The sequence below is a fragment of the Dipteris shenzhenensis genome, chromosome 31, assembly GCF_047967505.1.
Source record: "Dipteris shenzhenensis isolate YYH24624 ecotype China chromosome 31, Dip_SZ_1.0, whole genome shotgun sequence".
In the NCBI taxonomy this organism is placed as follows: domain Eukaryota; kingdom Viridiplantae; phylum Streptophyta; class Polypodiopsida; order Gleicheniales; family Dipteridaceae; genus Dipteris; species Dipteris shenzhenensis.
Window position 1 is genome coordinate 18,690,288 of NC_141626.1, and position 20,758 is coordinate 18,711,045.

At 46.1% G+C, this 20,758-nt stretch overlaps 1 protein-coding gene across 1 annotated transcript in view; it reads left to right on the forward strand.

Moving 5' to 3' along the window:
- LOC147881146 (uncharacterized) overlaps positions 1-19,299 on the forward strand; it is a 75,595-nt gene extending 56,296 nt beyond the window's left edge. The window contains exons 6-9 of the mRNA XM_087369910.1: positions 7,353-8,073; positions 8,159-8,275; positions 8,470-8,604; positions 18,669-19,299. Of these exons, the coding sequence (XP_087226036.1) occupies positions 7,353-8,073; positions 8,159-8,275; positions 8,470-8,604; positions 18,669-18,880 (1,185 nt within the window). The 3' untranslated portion in view covers positions 18,881-19,299. The remainder of the gene's footprint in view (positions 1-7,352; positions 8,074-8,158; positions 8,276-8,469; positions 8,605-18,668) is intronic.
- The last annotated feature ends 1,459 nt before the right edge of the window (positions 19,300-20,758 follow it).

The following is a 20,758-nucleotide window of genomic DNA, read 5'->3' on the forward strand; positions in this document are numbered from 1 at the left end:
GCCTGAATGATGTAATGTGGTACAGATGGTTTCCCTCGGATCATCCGTGAGAGCATGAGGATCTGCAGGCGTTCCACTCGTGTCCACTCTATCTCTGACATGTCAGGCCCTCAACAAGGGCTGCCATACATACCGGCCGGTTGGACCATGGAGTCGAAGAGAAGAGCCTTGGTCAGAGGGTCCTGGAAGTGGGAGTGGAAGCATTGTCTCTCTAGCCGAGCTAGTGAGGCGTATCCCCTGCTCAGTCTGGCATGCATCGCTGGTCTCATCGTGAAGATCGGGTCGGAGAAGATGGCCCCCAAGTAAGTGTATGAGAATACGATCTCAACTGGTGACCCACCGAAAGTAAAAGTAAACTGCTTCCTTTGCATGTTTGCTCGAGAGGTGTTAAAGATCATGACCTTGGTCTTGCCAAGGTTGACCTCTAAATTATGGGATAAACAAAAAGCATGTAGTACATCCAGGTGTCGCTGGAGCCCCTCGGGTGTGGACGACAAGAGTGCCACGTCATCTGCATAAAGAAGAATCCTGATGATGATCCCGACAAGTGAGCAACCGGTCCCTTCGAACACCCCCATGAAAGTCTCAAGCTCATCGATGTAGAGGCCAAACAGGGTCGGTGATAAGGGACAAGCCTGTTTGACTCCTATAGTACTCAAGATCTCATCTGTCCAACCTGCGCCTGTCCGAACTCGGCCTGAGACTCTCTCATACAGTGCCATGACTGCCCAGATGATCTCCTGATCAAATCCCAGTGTCTGTAGGCGTGTGATGAGACGAGCTCGAGGTACTGTGTCAAAGGCTTTGCGGAAATCTACAAAGCAGCAATATACCCTCTCCTTTCGTGATCTGGCCTCCTCAATGACACTCCTGAGTGTTAGTATGTGATCCATAGTCCCATGGTCTCGCCTGAAACCGGCTTGACCCTTTGCTTTGAGCCCTCTCATCTCTGCGAACAGGCTGACCGACGCATCCAATACAGCTGCATAGATCTTGGACATCACATGTCCAATCATGATAGTCCTGTAGTTACTCGGGTCCATGGGATCCCCTGCCTTGTGGATGGGGGTGATGGTGTTGAGTGTCCAGGTGCGGGGGAAGCCAAGGCAAACAGCGTCATTGAATAGCTTTGCTAGGATCGGGGCTAACGTGTCGATCCCATATGCGATAAACTCAGTGCATAGCCCCTCGTGATGCTTAGCTCGGCCATTGTGCAGTTTCAATGTCGCGTCCTTGACTCCCCCTCTGGTGAACAACGAGCAAGTGGTGGGGCGACGTGTGTGTATGAGATCTGGAGTGGGCTGGTGTGGGACATCATAAAGATGGTGTGCATACGTGTGCCAGACTCTCGTGTCGGTGAGGGGTGATGGAGACCTACGCTCAAGGAATCTCCGCAAAAAATCCTTAGAGTTGTTGTTGTACAAGATGTGCAGCAGCTCCTCATTTCGACGAAGAAATGCTTGCTTCTTCCGACGTACGAGACGTTGGTACTTACGTACCGTGTCTGGTGTGTTCGGGAGGTGACATTTGGTTTTAAGTCGGAGCTGTCGGCGATAAGCATTGCACTCCGCATCGTACCAATTGTTGTAGGGTACAGAACCAAGAGGTGGTGGTCTAGTGGACCGTGTGGTGTGGGGAAAGATTTGGAGGGCAGCCTCGTGGAATGCGACTAATGAGGGCAGCACGGTCCTCTATGAGTGGTATGTGATCGATGTAGGTTAGGAGTTTGTTTAGGCATCCAGAGTAGGCCGGTGAGAGGCTGTGATCAAAGTGTATGTCGTGGTAGGTGTCGTGCTTCCTATGTGGTGTGGCTAAGCGTGGGGTGGCGATAGTGAAGAATAGGTATGTGTGATCAGCTCCTGGAGGGAGTGGTGCTATGGTGAAGTTGGTGATACATGAAGTGAAGGTAGGGGATCCCATGATGTAATCTACTACACTAGTGCCCCCCCCCCCCCCCCCGTGTGGGAAGCAAGTAAAGCCACCTGAGGAGGGCCATAGGTCAAGCCCGTTGTAGATGATGAGATCATGCATCCTGCCCAGATCAAGGAGCGCGTGTCCATATGGTTTAACAGGCCCGTGTCAGTCCAATGAGGTCCTGGTCATACCTGCTCCGTCTAGGTCCATGTCTGGTAGCATGATAGAGTCGTCTCAGAAGTCCAGGAGTGGTGCCTGGCGCGTGCTCGTCTTGGCGTTGAAGTCCCCAACAAGGAGAACTTCCCCGCGGGCTGAAATGTCTGGGATATCCTGATGTAAGGGTGCATATGGCAATGTCTCACCCTCCTCTCGTGCCACTCTGGCGAAGTGGGATGTGTTTGGCGGGAAGTAGCATATCGCTATGAAAAGGTCACGGGTGTCAATGCATTGGATCCGGATCCACATGAATCGGGAGTGTGCGTCCTTCCTCTCAATGGAGATGGCTCTAGCGAGGGAATTCTGGACGATTTGTTCCTCCAGGTATGCCCTAATTTCGAAATTTGTGCTGCAAAGTTTTTGTTTGGCTGAGATACACAACATCCGGGCCCGTCAGGCAGAGCTGACACATTACACCCAGGAGCAGGCTTGATACACCTAGGAGCAGGCCTGCATTATACACGAGCATGGCACCCTTGTCCAGGGACTCAGGCACGACATTACACAGCTTCGAGAAGAGCTCGGGACCCTCATAGCAGCGCCTGGAGGGACCCCAGTCACAGAGATGGAGGCACAGATAGCCACGATACAGTCGGCTATAGCAGAGATGACTAGATGGGTGGACGTGGCGAAATGGGAGCCCGCAAAGGCAACCATTTCAGCCGCCATACAGGAGCAGCAGCAGAGGGCTTCGAAGGCCCTCAACATCCGGATACGAGGGATCACGCGAGACAGCACCAGCACCACTACGACGCCCATGGAGGAGGCGATCACCTTTGTGACCACTACCATGGGAGTCCCCGACCATGGCATAGAGGGAGCATGGCATGTTGGGAGAGATCCCAACTGAGAGCAGCCCCTAGTCATTCGCTTCAAAGATTCACATGCTTGACTAGCGACACTCCGACACCGAGCCGCTCTACGAGAGCATGCCACCCTATCCATGGACGAGGATTTGACACCACTACAGATTGAGGAGCGACGAGTTTTTCTGCAACAGCGGGATGTTGCCTGCAAGGAGGGAAAATGGGCCGTGGTCCGAGATGGTAGGTTGTTGACCGGCACCCGTTGGGCTCCCACCCGTACCCCCTAGGGGGACGGGGCCTATGAGACTCAGATTTTCGAGACCCTAGATTGCACCATTTGGAACTGTAATGGTACCTTATGGTCAGACCCAGGGAACTTCTCGGAGTCTTATACAGGACGAGACATAGTCTTTTACACAAAGACACACCATAGCCTAGAGCGTCCACTACCGATAGTTAGTGGCTACACATCGGAGTCAGCCTTCAGGGATGGCACGAGGGATACAGGAGGAGTTCGAGGATCAGGCGGGGTTGCAGTATTGTACAGGTGAGGTTGTACTGAGGGTGGGGACAGCATGATCTGGGCGGGGGAGTGGTATGTAGGAGTAGCGAGGCCGGACGAGGTGATGAAGGGTGGCTGACTGAGAGGTAGAGGTGATACGAGGGGAAAGTACTATGGAGCCGTGGTCGGTTGGGCCAATGGTGAGGCTACTGGAGAGGAGACCTGTGATGATGATGCAGGAGAGGGGGAGGAGAGAGGTGGCATAGATGATGAGGCGGATGATGGTGGTGAAATAGTGGTGGTAACCATAGAGGTCGAGGATGTGGTGAGCGGCATGGACTTTGGGTGGGCCCCTTTCTTTTGGGCCGCAGTGCTGTCTACTGTCAAACCGCTCCGGTTGCTGCGTTTGTTGAAGTCCTCCAGATTGAGTTGCTTTTGTGTTTTCGCCTTGTCACCGTTCCCCTTCCCCATCTCCACCCATATGCAAATTTGGACCGAAGGGTCTCCCGCCTAGTCTCCTATCCTCATCCCCCTGTTCCCTTCATTATGGGGGAGGTAGCAGTGGGCAAAGAAGGGATTGCAGTAGGTCGGAGCTGTTGGAGAACCCCCGCTCGCAGCTCCGACCCTTTTTTTTTTAATTTTAAAAAAAAAAACGGGGGGGGGGTTTGCTGAGCGAGGGGTAGCGGGGGTAGCAAAGGGGTAGCCGGGGGGGGGGGGGTTTTAGCGAGGGGGTAGCGGGGGAGAGAGAGGGGTAGCGAGGGGGTAAGGAGGGTTAGCGGAGGGGGTAGCAAAGAGAGCAGGGGATAGTGGGAGAGAGAGAGAGAGCAGGGGGTAGCGAGTGGGTACGGAGGGGTAGCGGAGGGGGTAGCGAGGGGTTAGCAGAGAGAGTAGGGGGTAGCGGGAGAGAGAGAGCAGGGGGTAGCGTAGGGGTAGCGCAGGGAGAGAGCAGGGGTAGCGCAGGGGGAGCGCAGGGGGGAGAGCAAGGGGTAGCAGGAGAGAGAGAGAGCAAGGGGTAGCGCAGGGAGAGAGCAAGGAGAGCGCAGGGGGGGTAGCAGAGGGGTAGCGGGGGGGGGGTTAGCGAGGGGGTAGCAGAGAGAGTGGAGAGAAGGGGCTGAGGAAAGGGGTTTAGGAGGGGGAGAGAGTGGAGAGAACGGGCTGAGAGAAGAGGGGGCGAGAAATTAGAAGGGGGCTGACTGGGTAGGAGAGGCACGAGTTGGAGTGTACGAGTTGGAGTGTGAAGGAAAAGAAGGCCCTTCCGCCTCTGCTGGACGCATTCTGGTGTAGCTCAAGTTCACGAAATTCCCTGGGGTGGTCAATATGGTTGTGGTCTTTCTTGATGACCTCTTGATTAATAGGAAGTCTCTTTTGATGATGTCTTGATTTATAGGAAGTCTCTTTTAGAACATGGACGTCATCTGTGGAGACGTCTTGTGTAAAATGAACTCACCTACCCGGGACATCTCATTTCTGTAAATGATATTCATATTGACTATGAGAAATCAGAAAGATGTGACTTTGAGAAATCAGAAAGATGTGTGATCTTTTTGAGAACGATTAATAATGTCAAATCTGTAAAAAAAATTCAAGACCTTTATCTGGAATCACCCCTGTCTGATTTGTCTAAAGGGGTAGAAAAAGGGAAGTACAATAGTAGAGGCCCATTGTGTCGATGAAGGATTGCCTCATCCTCCATGGGGTTGGAGGGTGTCTTGTCGCTCATGGTTGACTTGCCAGAGCATGTGGTGGCCATGCAGTGACAAAACTTCCCTGATTTGTACCTCACACCCTCAAGAAAGAAATTCTAAAACTCTGATACCAGTGTAACAGGCAAGGAGACTAACTCACTCTCTCTCTAGCATGCTATCTGGCTGTAACTGATGAAGCATGTACGAAAATGAAAGGCACACAAACTCATGTGCTTGTGTCTGTGAGTATATGTAAGGGAATGCAGGATTCGGTTACAACTGCCCCTACTCCATAAAGAATATTTACTGTTTATTACTGCTTGCCAATAGGCTGAGGGGCAACGGTTGCCAAAAGGCTGAAAATACAACCGTAGATGAAGGGGCTATCCCTTCATGTAGGATGGAGTTGGAGAGAGCAGGCTGCTCCTCTTTTCCTTGACTGATGATCGGGCACTGCTGGTCAACCTGTAGGCAGCTGGAGGCCGTGGGCTGCTGCTTAGACTAGGCTGTAGTAGTTGATGCAAAAATGTGGAGGAAAGGGATTTTGGTATGGGTTTCAGGGAAAACTTCTTCCTTTGACTGAGTCTATAAATCCACACAATGGCTGAGTCTGTAAATCCACAGACTGGTTGAGTCTATAGATCCACAGACTGGCTTGGGAGGCCTATAAATAGCCCCCTTCTTCCTGGTCTTCGCCTTGACCTTTGCTGCTGGTTCTGCCTTGCCTAGAGGCTGTTTTGGCTCCTCCTGGGCTGCATGGCTGCCAGGTAGACAGTCATGGCTATGGGCTGGCACAGCATGGGGGTTGAAGAGCCTTTCTTCAGCAGTGGCCAGGTTTACGAGAATCAACCAGATTGAATTCAGCCATGTTACTTATTTGTTGGAGATATGTGCACCATAGATTTCTGGAACTTAAATAGCAGTGTTTTGGAGTTAGACTTTGGACTTGATGCATGGTATGGTTGGGCAGGGCATGTGGACATCAGTTTTTTGGAGCCTCCTCTTCAGTTAACTATATGCATGTTTCAGAGCACAAATGCAAAGGTATCATAGACTAGACTTTGGTATCCAAAATTGAGGACAATATGTAGATCTGAATTTGGTAAACCCAAGCCTTAGATATTTGGGATTTTGGTATTATTGAATACTATAGGTATTTTAGGCTTATTAACCACGCTTAATAAATGTGGAGCGGCTCTTCTAAAGGAATTTAAGTACTGCATAAGTCAGAGTATAAGGTTAGGGTTCTTACTCATAGATGGTAGGTGTGTGTGTTTGGAGAGGAGTGATGTTTTTCTCACTGCGAGGGTGTATTCTTGAATAAGGATGCCAAAGTGCAAGTAGACAAGTGTCACTGTTGATGCGATTAGCACATTGTTGTGGACAAGTGCAATGCTGTCATATAGATGTTCGATCATCTGTGGAAGATCTCCACAGCAGGAGTCCAAGACATAGATCTTAATCGTATAGTTGGTTGAGAGCATGTTGCGTGAGTGAGTTGGTGGACAATGGAGACTTTGTGGGTGAGGGAGACTGGATTGTGACAATGAACTCAAGGGTAAGGCCAAAATAGTGATGAATTTGATGTTGCTCTGTCAAGTGGGGAATGGATTGTATAAGACTGTCAGCTCTGTCTAGTGGGGAGTCGATTGTATTCTTGTGATTGTCAGGGTAGCCTGTATAACACAGCATTGATTTTTTAAAAACTTTTCCTTTACATTATGCTCGAGGGACATCACAAATCACGATATATGTCTCATCTATGCCATGAAGGTAACCATTTGGGTTAGACATAGGCATTGATGATTGCATATGTATGATGAAATATAATCAATTTAATCTTTATGTTCATCAGGCATCTTTTAATCAGTGGGACTGACATTTTCACAGGAGGGGTTTAATTTTAATGCTCTTAATACTTGAAGTCTCCACATCTGTTTATTTTTCAAAGCATTCTGTGTATTTCACAGGGAGGGTTTAACTCTAATGCTTTTAATACTTCTCAATGTTTGTTTATTTTTCAAAGCATTCTGTATATCATACAATGCAATCGTAATTTAGGCCCTCGTTCCCTCTCCCTCTTGAAGGGGAAGCTTATGTCTCTAAGGCAAACTAGGTGTCATTCTAATCACTTCAATGAGATTGTCCACTAGGTGCAATTTACAGCTAATCTTATAAGCCAGCATCAGGCTTATGCTCTATTTTCTCGTTGATTGGATGTGTTTCCAGGAGCCAGTCGCTTTGGTAAATGGACAGATGAATCATATGGATAGTGCAAGGGGGGCTGAAGCTACAAAGTATCCATTGGGGTCAAGTAATAGTCACATTCTCCAGCAGAACTCACAAGATCATCCAATCAAGCTGAGCAATGATGCAGCATCATCGGGGGCATGGAGCATGCACGTAGCTCCAAATGGGAAATCTTTCTATTATAACTCATCAACTGGGGTTACTCAGTGGGATAAACCAGCTGCTATGGTAGCGGCTGAGGCCCAAGGTTTATCTCAGTTCCAAGTTTCACAACCGCATGAAGAAAGACGGCAGGTGTTGGAGTCTCTACTTTCACAGCTGACTGCATCGCAGCAGCAGTCTTCAGCTGCAGGAATGAACCAAAGTGTGCAAACGCACGTACATCAGCCAATTTTTTTTGAACAGCATGCCTTGGGTCAAATGCAGGTTCTGCAGTCTGGATCTGCACACTCTCAGAATCCTAGCCTGCAACTTCAGAACCTGGCTCAAGCTCAGTCTCCGATTTTGACACAGCTACAAATGATGCAACAGGCAGCAACAGCACAGTCACAGTCACAGTCACAATCGTCATGGCTGGCTCAATCACCTATTAGTTCACAGACACAGTATGCAGTTGATAATTCTCAATCACAGGTGCAAACTCAGTTGGGTCCTAAGGAGGCTCCTGGTCAAGCATTGCAGAATGCTCACATCGCACATGGTAGGGTCCATTTCATTTCTCAAGTTTTGACATTGTGGAGCAGATTTTCATTCTTAGAGGCTGGTTATTTATGACGTTGTTGCAGTGTCGGCACCACCTTCGGTCCATCCAAGGCCTGAAGCTTCTGATGTTTCGTTAAGCAAAGGGCCAGAGTCTGTATCAGCTGCAAATCCCATGTTGAATGCCAGTAATGGGCCACAAGGTATACATTTCTGATACTTACAATCTGAGAAAATAGAACATAAGCCTGATGACTGGCTTATGCGTCTACTTGGAAAAACTAAACGGGAATCAAGCGAAAGATTCACACTTATGTTTCTTTTTTCTAAGTTTCTAAACTTGAATCAAGCTTGTTTACAAGTGTAAACTTATCAATTCAAGTCCTTGATATGACAGGGGCAAATTTATTTGTGTTCGGAATCCCAGATGATTTCAATGACCACAAGTTGGCTGAGTTGTTTCGACCTTATGGTATGGTGCTATATGCAAAAGTTGGGGTGGAAAGGGAGACTGGTCGGGGAAAAGGCTATGGTAAGGAGCCAGAAATAACTTTTTGATGCTTAAATTTGAAGCGTGGAATCCATTTTACTACAATCAGGCAGTCGATAATCTTAACAAGTAAGGTTGCAGTGAAGGCCTTGGTCATTCACTCCGTCATCTGGATGTTCTATGCTGTATGAAGTGTAAGCTGATGAGTTTTGGCTTTCTTTTTCAAGCAACTAGTGTTTTGGATTCTATATAGGAGAAGCAGCTCTTGTAGCTGCACAATCCTGTTTATGTTAATAAATTTTTTATCACTGGAGTGTATGGTTGGCCTTCTGAATGTAGTGATACGAAAATTCAGCTGGTCTTGAAGAAAATGAATAAAAAGCCCAGATTTATACGCAAATGTTAAAATGCAAGATATAGTTTTTGTGGGCACAATTGCTGAGATTGGGTGGTCCAGTCTTTTCTGAAAGTCATCCTTCTGACATTCCCTCACAAAGATACGGATTTTGTCCAAGCATGGAGACTATTTGAAATGCATGAGTAGCCCAAGTTTTGAACCCCAATATCCTTGTGGTGGGGTCTTTCGTTGAAAGTCTTTCAAGAGTAAAGGATAAGTGCCAACCGTGACATTTCGGTGCTGAAGTCTTTTCAAAGGTTGCTGTCCAAAACATGAGCCGTTTAGTACCTTTCAAAGTGATGTTCTCTTAGGGGACAATGTTCCTTTCAGAAGGGTGGCGGATTCTCAGAGAATGAGACAGAATACAGTAAGGGGTCTCTCTCAGACTAAGAGGCCTTTTAATGGCACAGATTCTGCTAGTGGTTGGTTTTTTTGGAGTCCTTTCAAAAAATTGTGAGGATGGATAATCCAGTTCTTTTCCTTCCACTAGCTTATTGAAAGTAGGGATGTTGGAAGGTAATTGATTCTTGTAGAGGCTGGGGAGCTTTTGAGGTGATGCTGTGCAGTTATATTTTTGATTCGAGGGCGGAGGCTCTATGCGTGGGGAAAGACCCCTTTTCAAGGCGTTTAGAGTGTAGAGCTTGCCTGTCTGTTGACATGATGACCAAGGCAACCTGTTAGACGACTCATGACACAAAAGACTTGGCCTGTGGTCCATCCAAATTGTGTCCTTGATTCTTTTGTCTGGGCAACTCTTGACATGATGAGCAAGGCAACCTGTACAACCCATGACACAAAAGACTTGGTCTATTTGTTACACAATCTCAGAATATAGGCAGACCTATGTGGTGTGGTGTGGTGTGGTCCAGTGTCATTAAAAAACGTGTTTTGCCCAGGCAAAACATGTAGAAACGTTTTTAGGCGAAACGCTTTGCCGAAACGGGCAAAACTCCAATGCATTGGGCGAGATGCATTGGTACAGGTTTTCTCTTGTGTCTTAACTCTTTTGAGATGCGTAGTGTGTATGTGTGTATCTGAGAGCTCTTTTCGGAGAGAGAGAGAGAATTTGGAGATAATTATTTACTTTTGATATATAATTTATATAAAATACATTTTTAAAACCCGTTTCTAGATGAAACGCTTAGCAAAATCTAGAAATGTTTTTTGCGACACTGGTGTGGCCACATCCTTATGTCCTATCTCAAGATGATGGCCAAGGCAAACTATTGGGCAACTGATACAAGAGACTTGGTCTACTGTTACGCAAAACTAGGCATGTAGTCATATATAGACTTGGATTCAATGGGATGAAGTTGCAAGCTGACCCATAGGGCATCTGAGGTGGATTTTTACGGTTTCACGGTGTCTCGAGGAAGGCATCCTCACTTCGATTGAGGAAATGTTCTTTATAGAAAGCCATTTGGTAGCATGTGGCAATGGTGGGATTCCCCATGTCTACTACATGTACATTTGCCACAGGTCCGTCTCTGATGACCTGAAGGATCCCTTGCCATGTCTACTACGTTTGCCACAGGTCGTCTCTGATGACCTAAATGATCTCTTGCCATGTCTACGGTCTATCATAAGAATGGGGCATGTAGGCAGTATTGCCATGGGGGGAGATAATCAATGGACATGTTATGAAGTTGAACCATATGGTGACCCATACGTACCACTACCCATCTCTGGTGGTTGTGAGCTACATGGACAATGAGAGAGGCCTCCATGACAATTTTGTCTTCCTCACAGTTTTGGCAATATTGTCTGGCTTAGTTAAGGTAGGTGATCATCTGAAACTAGGCATCTATGTGTAGGGGTCTCGAAACGAACTCTATGAGTATAAGATCACATGGAGTGCTAGAGCATCACAACCTATGGCTCTCGAGAAGCCATTCCACTCATCCCAAGTGTGGTCTACTGCACTCATCTCGAGTGTGGGCTATCGGCGATCGCCAAAACTCTTGCAAATAAAGCTAGTTGTGACTGGAGAGTCAAGAAGGAGGATTTCATATTCACATGCTACAGTTGGATGCGGAAATGACATCACTCCAGCCTCACAAATGATGCATGCCTTCTGGTCAAGCTGCTTGTTTCATGGTGAATGGGGTCCTGTACAATGTGACCCAAGTAAAGACAGGATCTGATGATCTCAATTGGCTCTTCTACAAGAGAGAAGGACTCGTGCATAACCTTGGCCTTACCATGGTTGACGATAATGTCTTGGGTGTCAGAGAATCCCACTAGGTAGTGAGGTGAGGTGCATTTGCAAGTCCTTCACTGTACCTGATATCAGCCCTCTACATCATCAGTGTGAAGCAAGATAGGGATAGATTTGTGCCAGTGCCGATCCTTGTCTATCTTTACTTGGGTCCTGTACAATGTGACCCAAGTAAAGATAGGATTTGATGATCTCAATTGGCTCTTCTACAAGAGAGAAGCACTCGTGCATAACCTTGGCCTTACCATGGTGTCTTGGGTGTCAGAGAGTCCCACTAGGTAATGAGGTGCATTTGCAAATCCTTCACTGTACCTGAGATCAGCACTACATCATCAGTGTGAAGCAAGATAGGGATAGATTTGTGCCAGTGCCGATCCCTGTCTACTGGAAGTCTCCACAAAGATAGGGCACCTTCGAATAATTTCATCCAGAATTTATTCGTACTGCTTGTTGCACAAGGAATTGCCATTTCTTGCAATGTTCCATCTTAGTCTTGGAGTGCCAGTGTTACTTTGGGCTTTACACTCTTTACCGGGCTAGTCCATTTTGATGAAGAGACTCATTTGATGTCTTTATTGTGGATTTTAGTCTTGACTGTGTAGGAGAATGAATGTTGTGCAACAAGGTAAATGGATATCAGTAAGGAGTTGTTCTTGCTGTATAGGGTTGGTTGTTTGTCTATGTCTTCTAGAAGGACATGGAGAGAGCTACCATAGATGTGGTCCAATGAGTGGTCAAAGTCCTAGTAGTATTAGTTGGAAGGGGTGACTCTGGGAGTGGTCTGGATGGGTTGGGACAATGCCAGATCAAAGGATATGTATGGGTGGTGGGCTCTTGGCATAAAGGGACAAATTATGAGATTGATCATTTGTGAGGCGAAGGTAAGGGACTGCGTGATGTGTCCGCTATACTGTGGCCATCTTCGTGTGGGTGGCATGTATTTCTCTTTGATCCTGTCCATCTTTGCAGACCGTTATATAAAATCATATCGTGATCAATGAACGTCACCGGTATCCCCTGTTCTATATGACTGTCGTTCTGGCAACACAGTTTTTTCCATACCCTTATAGTATGGATACCTAACGTATGCAAACGTCTTAAAAAAAGACGTATGAAATGGAATTTCATACTTGACCCCTTTTTTTTGGGGTCAAATGCCCTTGTATTGACTTCTCTTTTCTTCCACACTGTTTGTGGAGCCTTTTCACGCGAAGAGCCATGGACCAGTCAGCCATCTGGAGCCTTTCGCACTCGAAGAGCCTTTTGCAGCCAGCCATCTGGAGACTAGAAGTTTGCACAGGCTTATAGTGTTGTGCCCCCCCTGGAGTATCTTCAGTCCCCTGATTCAACCCTGTTGGATCTACATGGAAGATTCTCTAATCTGTTTATGGTTTAAGATATATATTTTGAATGCTTACGTAGTTGAAACTTGAAACTTGAACTTATTAACAAACCTTCCTATACCTTATGTTTTGAAAGTATGAAAACTTTTAGGGCCGTCTCATCCTTGCCTATGACAGTGACGTGTGGTTGGAGATGTGAGCGGGAATAACTAGCACTCCTTTTGATCCTCATTCACCCCCTCCATACTGGATTTCGTCCGATGTGTAGATATCAATGTGTACCTATCTCCTCTCTGTTGGGGATTTGGAGGCTCCTCTGCATCTATGAGCCCCCACATGAGGAGGATGTGGGGGGGTGGACCTGTTAGCAAGGAAGGGATCAGCGGGAACCCACATGGGTTGAGAATGTAGATGCTATGGGGGGTGAATTGAGAAAGGGAGAAAGAGGGGCATGGATCCTATGGTGGCTGCCATGCGGGCAGCAATGTAGGCTGACACATGGGCAGCATCTTAAGGCTCGTGCAGGGCTGGTGACCAGGCACCAAGGTGGTTGGCAGAAGGGTCCACACTTTAATAGGCAACATATAGGCCATGAGAGAAGTCTTCCGGTCTGCAGATTACAGGTGCAGGTTAGCCTACTTGGGCTGGTCAGCAGTTAAGCCAGTAGGAGATTGCCATGTCGCAAGGCTGGCAGACCAGTCGGCATTCATGCCGACTTGTGGGCCAGCTTGTGGATTTCCAAGTCCTATAAATAGGTCTCCATTGCAGTTCGAGTAGTTCAGTGTCTGGTAACCATGCCTGCAGAACTCCTGCAGGGAGAAGAGCAAGGAGGATTGTGCACATATGAGTAGCACAGTCCTGCCCTGGAGATCCTTTTGGAGGACAATTGTTGGGCCATGCATCTGGATTTGTAAATGGTTCTGTCCCTTTTGGGAGCATAATAAATATTCTTTTGGTTGTCTACGTGCTGTCTAGTCATCTAGATGTATCTGTTTACGTCAGTAACTCTTGTGTGCAGACGGAGTGAGATTCAATTTGCATCGTGTGTACCCTTGGACAAGTTTTTCCGATGCGGGAATCGGCTACATCAAGTGGCTCTCTGTTTTCTGACATGGTAGAGATTCGTATTTGTGTGCTGCCCGGAGATGAGAGCCTTTGCTTGAAAGGAAGGAGACCTCAATTTAGTTTGCAGAATTTGAGATCGACTCCGACATCTGAAGGACAGCTACCTTCTTTGTCAAATAGGAATTGCAGGGTGTTGCATAGTGGTGTAGTGTCATTTCTAGGATCTTCATTCCAATGGCTTCCCGAGTGCCTCTTCTATATTTCAGAGATGGAAGCAAACGGGACGGGAGCAAACTACCTACTTTGAAAGGTGAGACATGGTGGCAAGGAAGGTGATGATAGGAGGGAAGGGCTCAAGGACGAAAGATCATGGTCGCCTTTGAATGGTTCCAGAGAATGCTTCTTATGGACTGAAGGAGCATCTGCATTGACAAGTATGGTGGGCTGGTGAGAGGGAGTGGTGGAGACTAGGAGTCACCTCCCACACGTGTGAGTCCCCAAATGAGGAGGACATGGGGGAGAATGGTCTGTAACAAAGAAAGGGATCAGAGGGAAGTTGTATAGAGAAACGATAGAGAAACCATAGGGTTTGCAGTGGAGCGATCAGAAAATAGACAATACTCAGATACAACTGAAGAACGGAACTCAGAAAACATAGTGCCCGTCGGTAATATGAAAAACTGAATACAAGAACCTCAAGCCGTCGTGTCTGAAGGACCGTGGCTGAGGTGAATCTGTAGAGAGACAGTAGAAAAGATAGCAGCAGAGGGAGCGTCACGCAGTCCTCCGTGTAGCTCAATGATGACGAGGATGATGGGAGCTGGAGCTGCCCTAGGAAATGGCTGAAACCAGCATGCTCTGAGGAAGGAACCTTCAGGCTATCTGGAATAGCAATATGATGAAGAAAAGGAGCTGATCTAGGGCAGAAGGAGCTGATCTGTAGCAGAGGAGCAGAAGGGGACAGATCTGGAGTAGGATGGGACAGATCTGGAGCAGAAGGAGCTGATCTGGAGAAGAGGAGCTGAAGGGGACAGATCTGGAGAAGGATGGGACAGATCTGGAGCAGAAGGAGCTGATCTGGAGAAGAGGAGCAGAAGGGGACAGATCTGGAGTAGGATGGGACAGATCTGGAGCAGAAGGAGCTGAGCTGAAGTAGAGGAGCAGATCTGAGCAGAGGAGCAGAAGTTGGGACAGATCTGGAGGAGAGGATGGAGCAGCCAGGAGGCAGGAAGGAGAGGCAGCAGAGGAGGCAGCAGAGGAGAGGTAGATGGAGCAGGCGGGCCTGCAGCAAAAGATGGAGGAGATGAGGAGCAGCTGCAGGTCCTGTCCTGTCACCGGAAGTGTGAGGGCAGAGGCCTTTTATAGGCCAGACCTAGCTGGTCGGCCAGCTGGTCGGTGGGCCTGCCAGCTGGTCGGCCAACTGGTCGGCCAGATCTGGTCGGCCAGACCAGCTGGACTTTCTGGCCATTTGTTTGGCTGAGAGAGCTGGCCTGTGAGCTATTTGATTGCCCCGTAAATTGGGGATTGCTCAGTTGCTGAATAAGTTGGAACCCACATGGGCTGCGAACGTGGGCAGCAATGGAAGCTACGCATGGGCAGTGTCAAAAGGTTTATGCAGGGCTGTTGACAAACTCAAAGTGGTGGGAAGAGTGATAGTAATGCCCAGGAGCTCACACAGTGTGCGTGTGGGTGGAATCACAAACTTCTTAACTTATGTGCATAGATGTGCAAGCCAGTAAATAGACAATGCTCAGAGACAAATATAGAAGCAACACTTTATATTTCCGTCTGTCCACAAAGTAGGACAGGATACAATAGCAATAGGTTCTCCTACTAGATGCCAAGCACTTCTAGATCTCTGAGCCCGCGTGCTCCACCTCGAGCAAATGTAGACTCTTTGTCTAGAGTGTTCTTCTCAACCTTGCTGCCCTGAATGTCAGCCTAGGTAGGCAACCCCTGCCAAGCTTTGTCTGCAGCACACAGGTCCTCTTGGTCCTCCTGAATGTAGGCCCCAATATAGCTGTTCTACTGCTCCAACCTGCTTGTGAATGGCTGCTCCAGATCACAACACCTTGCTGCCCTAGAAGACAGCCAAGGTCCAGCCTCTAGGGAACTCAGTCTGCAGCACAGCTTCCACTCTCCTTTACCCCCAGTGTGAGGCCCAAGGGAGTGGCTTCTGGCTGCTCCTGTCTGCTCCTTTTCTTGCTGGATAGTTGGATGAGAAATGAGGCCTGAAGCCTCTCCTTTTATAGCCCCCCAAGGGGCTGTCATAAAACCGACCAGCCAGCCTCATCCTGGCCGACCAGTCTGCTTGCTGGCCAACCTGGTTGGCTGGTCTAACCAGCCCTATATAAGGGCCCTAGCCAGGCCCTTTTGGGCTGCTGCTAGGCTGCCCTTTGCTAGCCCGTACAGATCCGTACAGTGGCTGACATCATCGTGCCTTTACCTTGATGGAGATGCTGCGCAGATTTGCTCTGCTCTGTCCTTGACAGTCACCTGGCCATTCTCTGCCAGATATGCCCTCGAGGCAAGCTTCCTTCTGCAAGGTACTCTCCTTTCTTTGTGTGAGGTGCTGCCCTGTGGCAGCCCCCTCCCTCTTTCTTTTCCTAGGTTCACCCCCCCCATGCTCTCCTCATATGGGGGCTTACAGATGGGGAGGTGGCCATTCCAACAGGAATAAGTTCAAGTGTGAATAGTTCTTAAAGACTTAGGGTAACCCATATTAGGGTTTAGTATATATTGTATCATGCTCATATTTTTTTGGTTAAAGAGAAGAGTATACATTTTGTACAACTAATAGGCTAGTGCCTTCTCTCATCTGTCAAGTAGGAGCCATCTGCAAAGAGCACAATCAAGTGTTATGATTGTGGCAAGCTAGGCCACATCACCAAAGATTGATCTCTTGGATTAGGCATGGCAACAATGGCAAGAATTAGTTTAGGGAACATACAACATAAGTAGAGTATGGTTTTAAAGAGTCAGAAAGAGGGGAAGCCTCGCATAAGATTTTAAAAATTGAGGGTGTATGATTATATTATTTCAGAAAGAAAACAAAAATTACATCATTATATCTCTTCCCTCACAAAGGATGTGTTGTGCAATGGCAAGAATGCCAATTAGAGAAAATGGTTTTGAAAATAGGTCAGGCAGAGACCTTGGATCTCTCAAGGATATTAGATTATGCACAGCTTTTATTGCATCAAAGAAAATTGACCAAGATGTGATGGATGGTGGACTCAGGTGCATCATAGCATGTGTTCTAAATATGATTGGTTCAAAATACTTATCCAATCGAGGGAGCTCCAGATGGTCACCGTGGAGACAAGCATCCTCTTCCAGTCAAGGAAATGGTGGCATACCAATTCTACTTCCAAATGGTAAAATCAATTCATTCATGATGCTTTTATATGCCAAGATTCGCCATTAATAAAGTGTCAGTACTGATCAAAAGATTCGGGTTCTCTTCGATGACAAGAAGGTGCTCTTGTCCCTCAAAAAGAGGACATTGGACATGGATTAAGAGATGACATTTTTTATAAGCTAGTAATCACATCCCTTGGATAGAGAGCATTCATGAAATGGATTCTCATTTATTACACCAGAAGCATGGACATGTTTACTACAAATCCATACAGTTACTTGAAAATAAGAACATGGTCAATGGACTCCCATCTCTGTCAAAAGGGCAAGCGTGTGGAGGATGCCGTTATGGGAAACAACACACAGTTTCTTTTTCAAGGATCAGGCCACTAGAGCCAATAGACCATTGGAATTTATAGGACTCTTCTCTTACAGTGGACTGTTGTATTCAAAGAAAGAGTGACCTCGTCTAAAGATCACAATACCTTTTTGTGGTCGTCATGGGTGTTTATACGACAGTCCACCTTAAGAGGAAAGTCCCACCCCATAGCTCATTGTATCAGGTTCTTTTTGTCTCGTAGACCAGTCTTCCAAAGAATTTAAATAAACATTGTTTCTTTCTTTCTGGTTCTTTCTGGTTCATGAAGGGACTTTCCTCTTACGGTGGACTGTCATATTCAAAGAAAGAGTGACATGGTCTAAAGATCACAATATCCATGAAGCACCAGTTGATCAATATGCTGACTCATGGGTGGATTGATGGAGGAGATAAGTTAGTTTATGTAGAGGAGGGTACTTTGATGTGAAGATCTTCACTGTATTCCATGTGGTTTTGAGAAGATCCTTCCCTTTTAGAGAAATGAGTGTAGGGATAAGATAAGTGTTGGATAACTTCGAAGGTGAAAGATGAGCTTAGGAGGATTGCCACATTCCTAGATTCCATTATTTGAGCAGAATTGTATGGCAAACCTAGGGGTTTAAACTGGTGAAGTTCAGAGACCAAGGTTAGCTTGCATTTTGTGGGAAGAGTATTGTGTAGAGAATTTATTGGATAATTCTGCTATACGCCCTTTAGACTACGTTTGTTGTACGCAAATTATGGACTAATTGCCTACTATTGCATCTCTTTGGATTTCATGCTTACATATAACTCCTTCTCAGATATGTTTGTGATATTGATGTTGATATTGGTCCTATTTTTGGTTGCCGTGTGGAGTGCATGATAAAGATGTTGAAACCGATAATGAAAGGTCGACTTTTATATGCTGTCCCATGGTGAAATGAGCCTTATGAAGTCTTGAGAGATGTACCCAAGTTTGGCTGCTGACACGATATATGTTTCATTAACACTAGTTATGCATTCAAACGTTTTTGTCTAACAGAGCAGACTTTTGAAATGCTACAAGGCCCTGCTATTCCCTGGTGAGCACAGGCTCTTATTCCTGTGAAATTGTGTGACAGAAAAGTGTTAATTTTTCTGTGTATGACCTGCAAAAGAACGTACTGTCTCAGCAGTCGTGAGTAAAATATGAATTTTGTGTTTATTTCGAATACAAAGACTCCGGTCATTGTGCATGAGACTGCCATTTAATTTTAAATCTTGCTAATATCTTGTTTATGTGGCTTAACTGTAGACTGTTTTTTAAAAGTTTTTAAAAAGTGCTTCCCTCTCCTCTCATGTAAAATGTCTTTTAAGATCTGTGATGATGGTTGTGTGGTTCAGGGTTTATTTCAATGGATAATTCACAAGCTGCTGAAGCTGCAATTGGGGCAGTCAATAATATGATAATTTCAGGGAAGCGCATTAAAGTGGAACTAAAGCGAGGAGAACATGATGCTCCATATCAACAACACTCACAGCAAAATGTCCTTGGTGGAGTTGGCCCCACCAGATGGCACAACAGGAATGAAATGGTAGGTCACCGCCCATATTAGATGGTGGGTTGCTGGTTATGACGAGGCACATTGCTGATAAGTAACTTCAATTATTGTATGGACTCCAAATAAATCTGCACTCATCATTAGCATTGTGCCTCTGGAAAGATTTAACTTGTAACCATTGAAGATGCAAGAAGCTTCAGTGTTTTTTTGGTGCTCAACATCGCTGACTCTTACTGCAACAAAATTGCTGCTTCAAGGCCTGAGGGTAGAGCAGTCGTTGCATTTTGAGTCTTACCAAAATCTTTGGACACATTTTATAAATGCTATCATTCTGCAAAATGAAATGGGTATTGAATTTCATACGTGTTCTAAGCCTTGACTCTGGTAAAGGCTGCTAGCAGTGAGCAGGAAGTAGTAGTTAAATTTGTCAATTCCAATCTTACAATGTGCATTGATGTGTCCCACATAGCTATAAGTTATTACTGTTCTGTGGCCAACATGCAATACTGGCGTGACTACTTGTTTTCTGTGATCAGGCAATGAATATAGTGTCTAGTTCTTGTAAAGGTTAGGACTCTTTACTGGAAGAAGTTTTCTTTCCCTTTTTTTCTTTCTGAGCCATGTAGAATGTTTGCATTTCCCTTGTAAATAGCTGATGCTTCATAACATTAAGCTAAAGGCCGACCCAGGTCAGGAAATGGAGAACAAAAAGCTTCAGTAGGCTAGTGTTTCTTATTTTCTTTGGAGAGGGGTGGTGATTAGATGTATTTTATATTTTGTTGAGTGACTCGTTAATTGGAAAGCTGAGGCATTGACTCAACAATACGTATTGCCTTCAATTTATTCTAAAATGCTGCATGACCCGTGGTATTCCCTCACATTGACAAAGGGCAATGTAGGGGGATTGAGAACTCCCACATTACCTCCGTGTCTTGCAAAAAATCCACATCAAAGAGTATGTTCGGGTTTCATGGACTTGTCCCATCCAAGCCACACCTCACTAACTGCTATACGTTGAAAAGCCTACTTCACCTTAACAAACTTGCAAGAACAATGGATAAGTAGGCAAAGCAAGTCTTTGTAGGCTTCAAGATCTCGACCTTAGCATATTGCAAAGGCCCTATGCTTCCTGCGGATAATATAACCAACTTGTGTGCCTTCTCAATGATGGCATCGATCCACATTACCCTTATAAATCCTCTATGAGAAGATTTGTCGTGAGAAGCACAAGGTGTCCAAAAGATATGCAAAATCTCTTCCAAATTGCACCTATGTGTACACAATTCCTAGCATTATCTATGATCACTTGCAACACATTCGAGGGACCCACATACAAAATGAATCTACAAATAAGGGTGTAGATGATGTCTTCTACATGAGAGGCTTAGGATTAGACGCATCAATATCCTCAAGAACATAGTTCGCAAGCAACATGAGACAATTATGTTGATAGGAAGGTACAATTCATGTGTTTGACCATGCATAAGAAAGAATGTTGTAGCCATATTTTGCCCATGGCATTGCTTCCTCCATAGACTTTAACTTTCTCTCAACATCAATCATGGACTACCTAAATTCATAAGACGTACTCCATGATTTAATTAGCCAAGAATCTTCATGGGTGCTCTTAAACTAATTGAAGATGGAGCACAAAGCTATATTTATGAGCTTGTAGGCATTAAGCGTTAGCTCAAAAATGGTTATATGAGGGTAAGCTAGTTGGTTTTGGCATAGTAAAAGCTAGCTAGCTAGCTTAATGTCATGGAAATAGTAGATGGAGCACAAAGCAAGATTTATGAGCTTGAAGACATTAAGTGTTAGGTCAAAAATGGATATGTGAGGGTAAGCTAGTTGGCTTTGTCATAGTAAAAGTTAGCTAGCTAGCTTGATGTCATTCTAATTAAGTTCAAATAACGAGAGAATGACTTGAAA